General features: G+C 61.3%; 1 protein-coding gene across 1 annotated transcript in view; it reads right to left on the bottom strand.

Moving 5' to 3' along the window:
* DCAF8 (DDB1 and CUL4 associated factor 8) overlaps nucleotides 1-5048 on the bottom strand; it is an 11460-nt gene that overhangs the window by 2440 nt on the left and 3972 nt on the right. Inside the window, exons 2-11 of the mRNA XM_027910114.1 lie at nucleotides 4321-4988; nucleotides 3949-4089; nucleotides 3568-3662; nucleotides 2901-3011; nucleotides 2177-2249; nucleotides 1848-1905; nucleotides 1643-1750; nucleotides 1030-1160; nucleotides 738-857; nucleotides 331-463 (exon numbers count right to left, since the gene is read on the bottom strand). Of these exons, the coding sequence (XP_027765915.1) occupies nucleotides 331-463; nucleotides 738-857; nucleotides 1030-1160; nucleotides 1643-1750; nucleotides 1848-1905; nucleotides 2177-2249; nucleotides 2901-3011; nucleotides 3568-3662; nucleotides 3949-4089; nucleotides 4321-4988 (1638 nt within the window). The remainder of the gene's footprint in view (nucleotides 1-330; nucleotides 464-737; nucleotides 858-1029; nucleotides 1161-1642; nucleotides 1751-1847; nucleotides 1906-2176; nucleotides 2250-2900; nucleotides 3012-3567; nucleotides 3663-3948; nucleotides 4090-4320; nucleotides 4989-5048) is intronic.

The following is a 5048-nucleotide window of genomic DNA, read 5'->3' as shown; positions in this document are numbered from 1 at the left end:
AACTGGGATAATGGGGGGATGATGGGATAATGGGGGAAACTGGGATAATGGGGGAAAGAGTGGGAAAAAGGGGCAAGGGGGCCAAGGGGGATTTTGGGGTGTCAGTGAGGGGGAAGTTGGGGGTGTTTTTGGGGCTGGTTTTGGGGCTGTTTTGGGGAGTGTTTTTGGGTGTGTTTGGGCTGTGTTGGGCAGTGTTTTGGGGTGTTTTGGGGGCTGGTTTTGGGGCTGTGTTGGGCAGTGTTTTGGGCTGTGTTTGGGCTGTGTTGGGCAGTGTTTTGGGGTGTGTTTGGGCTGCTTTGGGGCGTGGTTTTGGGTGTTTTCTGGCTGTGCCGGGGCCGAGCCGTACCCGGTGGTGGCGGCGCTGGCGCAGGTGGTGCATGAGGAACCAGAGCATGTGGCTGTCGAACATGTCCGTGTGGTGCAGGCTGTCCTCGTCCCGCTCCACCTTGTTCTTCTTGATCACCTGGGGGCGTTTGAGGGGTCACACACACTGGGAACCCCCCCCCAGGAACCCACACCCACCCTGGGAACCCCCCCAAATCACTGTGGATGGCCCTACGCCCCCCAAGAACCCCCTAAATCCCTTTAGGGTGACCCCACACTCTCCAACCCTCTAGAACACCCCTGACCACCCCCCCTCAATATCCAGAACTCCCCTAAAACATTCCCAACACACCCTAAACCCCCCCAACCTCCCCCCCCAGACCCCTCAAAATCCCCCCCAAACCCCTCCAGACCTCCTTGAGCCCTGTGAGCTCCGTGGGGGTCTCGGCCGTGGGGGCCCAAATTTTGACGTCGTGGTCGAGGCCACTCGTGGCCAGGACGGGCAGGTGGGGGTGGGGCTCCAGGCAGTTCACCTGCAAAACACGCAAAAACGTGGGAAAACCCAGGAAAAACGGGATGGGGGCGATGGGGGGGGGGGATAGGGGGGACAGGCTGGTGCTCCTGGGGTGAAACCACCCCAAAAACCGGGATAAATCCCCCAGGATCACAGGGAATTGGGGTGCTGGGAAGGAGGGGGGGACTCACCACGCCCCCCTTGTCCCCCTCCATGAACTGCACGATCTGGCACGAGGACTTTTCCCACAGGAAGATGTGGCCGCAGTCGCTGCCGCTCACCACGAACTCGCTCTTGGGGCCGTAGAAATTCACCCCTTTCACTGCGAATTCCAGGGAAAAAAACGGGAGAAATGAGGAGACTGAGTCAGTCCCAGCGGAATTCCCGGCCAGGAACACGGGGGGAGTCCCTTCCTGAGCCGGTTTCCAGGGGGGGTCTTTTTGTTTGATGGGGGAGAGAAAAGGCTGGAGGGGCCAAGCTGGGATAAAATGGGACGTGGAGGGAATTTGGGGGTGTCTTTTTCCCCTTTCCTTCCTTTTTTCCCCTTCCCCTTTTTTCCTCTTTCCCTTTTTTCCTCTTTTTGCCCTTTTCCTTTCCCCGCTTTCCCCCTCCCCGTTTGCTCCTTCCCCCCTTTCCCCCCCCTTCCCTTTTCCCCTCCTTTCCCCCTTTCCCAGGGGTGGCATCGAGCCGGGCCGTGCTGTGAGGTGAGCGGGGAGCTCTGGAATCTCCGATTCCTGGGGGATTTCGGGACCTCCCAAGCCCACGGGGACACAGATTTTGGGTTCCTGGGGGGGTGGGCCCCACCCGTGGCGTTGTTGCGGTGCCCCTTGTAGCGCTTGATGTACTGGGCGCCGTCGCTGTGGCAGGAGTCGAACAGGTAAATGTCCTCGTCGTTGTAGCTCGCCAGGAGCTCTGCAATTCCAAGGGGGAGAAGGTGGGAATGGGGCAGGAATGGGGCGGGCTCGGGGTGTTGGGAAGCCCCCCCAGGGCCCCCCACCCCAGGGCTCACCTGAGCCGTCGTGGCTGTAGACGAGGCAGGTGATGTTGGCTTTGGACTCGCTGTTCACCTGGGAAAGGGGAGGGAAAGAGCTCGGAATTCCAGCCCGAATTCCTGGAATTCTCGCGCCTGGGCAGGAGCTGGGGGTGCTCCCCCCAGCACAAAACCCCTCCTGGTGCCCAGACAAGCAGCAGAAAATCAGGATTAAAAGGAAAAACCCCCACTCTGAGTTCCAGGGGGTTTGTTGGGCCCCGGGAATGCTTTTCCAGGCAGGACGTTGGGAAGATCCCACGGGATCACTCCGATCCCAGCCCCTCCCAGTGCCCCCAGTCCCCCCTCACCAGGTGGTGGGGGCAGAACTTCTTGAGGACCCCGTTGTTCTCGTTCTCGTTGATCTTCCTCTGGTCGTAAATCCTGCGGGAATCACGGACAGCAAAGGCTTGGAATTCGCTCTGGATGCCAGAGTGGGATCCAAGCCCTGGAAAAGGAGCAGAGGAGGCTCAAAATTCCCAAGAAAACAACCCCTCTCTTCCCAAGCTGTGGGAGCTGCGGGATGAGCAGTCGGGGAGCTGCTGCCTCAGCGCCAGACGCGGCGTGGGCGGAATTCCAGGAGCAATTCCAGGAGCAATTCCAGGATTGGGAGCGGGAACGACGCTCCCTTGCCCGGAATTCCAGCCTGAAATTCCCAGGGGAGGGACCTGTGGATGGGGGTTGACCCCTTCCCCCCTCCCAGGGTTCCCGAGGGCAGGAACTGTCGCTCCAGGAGCTCCATCCTGAGGGATTCAGCAGGATTCCCAAGGGATTCCTGAAATATCCAGGAAGATTCTTGAAGGATCCAAAAGGATTCCTGAGGGAAGCAGGTGGATCCAGCACATCCCAGTACGAGCCTGACGGGTTTCCCAGGGATCAATCCCGGGGTCAAACCCCGGCAGGACCCACAGAACACCCGGGATCTGGGTCTGGGGGGGATCCTGGGATTTGGGGCTGAGGGGATGCCAGGATTTGGGGTCTCCTGGGATTTGGGGTCTCCTGGGATTTGGGGTCTCCCAGGATTCGGGGTCTCACCTCACGAACTGGTCTCTGCCGCCCACGGCGAAGTGGAAGGTGTTGGCCGGGTTGACGTAGATGGTGTAAAGCCCCACCTTCTTCTCCTTCTCCTTCGTCACCACCAGCTTCCTGGGAAACAGAAAACCTGGGATAATCACAACAAACCCCCACCCCGGGGAGCCCCAACGGGACATTCCCAGGAAAAACACACCCCAAAAGCCCCCGGGATTCCACAGGACAACCCCCTCCCCCCCCCCCGAGCTCCGGGGAGGGGGGAAACATTCCCGAGAGTGTTCCAAGGGACTGAACCATTCCCAAGGCATTGAACCATTCCCAAAGGTTTCCCAAGACACTGAGCTATTCCCAAAGCTTTTCCAGGGAACTGGAAAACCATTCCCGAGATTTTTCCCAAGAGACTGAACAATTCCCAATGGTTTTCCAAAGGATCGAACCATTTCCCCCAAAATCCCTGCTTTCCCCCAAAGCCCCTTGTTTTTTTCCCCCCAAAATCCTTTTACCCCAAAATGCCGTTTGTTAGCCAAAAATTCATCTTTTCCTCCTCAAAAATTCACACATTTTCCCCCCAAAACTCCCACTTGCTTCCCAAAGTCTTCCCCCCCCAAAAATTCCCATTTTCCCCCCGATCCCCCGCGTTTTTCCGCCCGGATCCCCCGTTGCCACTGACGAGGCGGGTCGGTCCTGCCGCAGGTCGATGGTGAACACGACGGCGTCCTCGCCTGCCGACAGGAACGTGCACGGAGAGTCCGGCTCTAGCGCCAGCTGGGAATGGGAAAACTGGGAATGGGCGCCCTGGGAACCGGGCACCGGCAAAATCCAACCAGGAACGGGAAAAATCCAACCCAAAATGGGCAAAATCCAACCCAAAATGGGCAAAATTTGCACGGAAATGGAGAAAATCCAACCAGAAATGGAAAAAATTCACCCAGAACCGGGTAAGGTACACCCAGAAGTGGCCAAAATGCACCCACTCCCAGCCGGATTTGGGGTTCCCCCGCCGGACTGGGGGTCCCCACGGAGCCAGGATTCCCGGGAATGCCGCACCCACCTTGTGGGAGGCCCCCTTGTGCTGGGCCACGCGCTTGGTGCTGCGGCAGCACTGGGTGGCCGAGAGCTCGGCCACGCGGACCTGCCCGTCCCGCGCACACATGGCCAGCGTGGAGTCCCCGCTGTTGGGCAGGAACTTCGCCTGGAAAACAGGGAAAACTGCAGTTTCCACCTGGAAGACGTTGCTCTTGTGCCCTCATCACCCTCCCGTGCCATCCCCCCATTCCCACCTGGAAGACGTTGCTCTTGTGCCCCTTAATACCTTCCCTATCCCCATTCCCGTGCGATCCCGCCATTCCCACCTGGAAGACGCTGCTCTTGTGGCCTCATCACCCTCCCCATGCCCATTCCCGTGCGATCCCGCGATTCCCACCTGGAAGACGTTGCTCTTGTGGCCGCTGTCGAACTGCAGGACGGGGCGGCGCCTCAGCCAGTCCCACACGAGCACCTTGAGGTCGTCGCTGCCGCTGGCCAGGCGGGTGCCGCGCTGGTTGAAGTGCAGGGTGTTGACGCAGCCCGTGTGGCCCTCCAGGCCGTGCTGCAGGCGGAAGCGCTGCACGAAGAGCCGCGCCCCGCAGGCCTCGGGCACGAAGCGGGCGCAGGAGCCGAGCTGGCGCTGCCGCAGCGCGGGGATCGCCCTCCAGCGCGGCCGCGGCAGCGCCCACGTCTCCGAGGCCACCCAGTCCTCCAGCGCCTGCTCCTCGTCCGACGAGTCGCGCTCGTGGGGCGGCCGCTTGCGCAGGGAGCGGCGGCGGGAGCGCCGCTGCTCCTCCTCCTCCTCCTCCTCCTCCTCGTCCTCCTCCTCGTCGCCGTCGCCGCGCGGCTCCTCGGGGATGGAGTAGTGGCCGGTGTCGTCCATGCTGTCCGAGTCGCGCTCCCCGGAGCTGTCGCTGTCCGTGTCCCCGCGGGGGCCGCGCGCGGGCGCCGCCGGCTCGTCCCCCGTCAGGCTCAGGCTCACGTCCGACGCCTCCACCTCGATCCCCGACGACGTCTCGCGCCCGTCCTCGGCCGACATGTCCTCGGGGCTGCTCGACAGGCTGCCTGGGGGGACACGGGGTGGCACCCTGTGACCCTCAGGGACACCCTGACACTGTCACCCTC

This window comes from Empidonax traillii, unplaced genomic scaffold, assembly GCF_003031625.1.
Source record: "Empidonax traillii isolate 1590-97213 ecotype Southwest subspecies unplaced genomic scaffold, ASM303162v1 scaffold2750:size18569, whole genome shotgun sequence".
Lineage (NCBI taxonomy): Eukaryota > Metazoa > Chordata > Aves > Passeriformes > Tyrannidae > Empidonax > Empidonax traillii.
The sequence above is the reverse complement of the archived record's forward strand: the minus strand, read 5'-3'. Positions and strand labels throughout refer to the sequence as shown.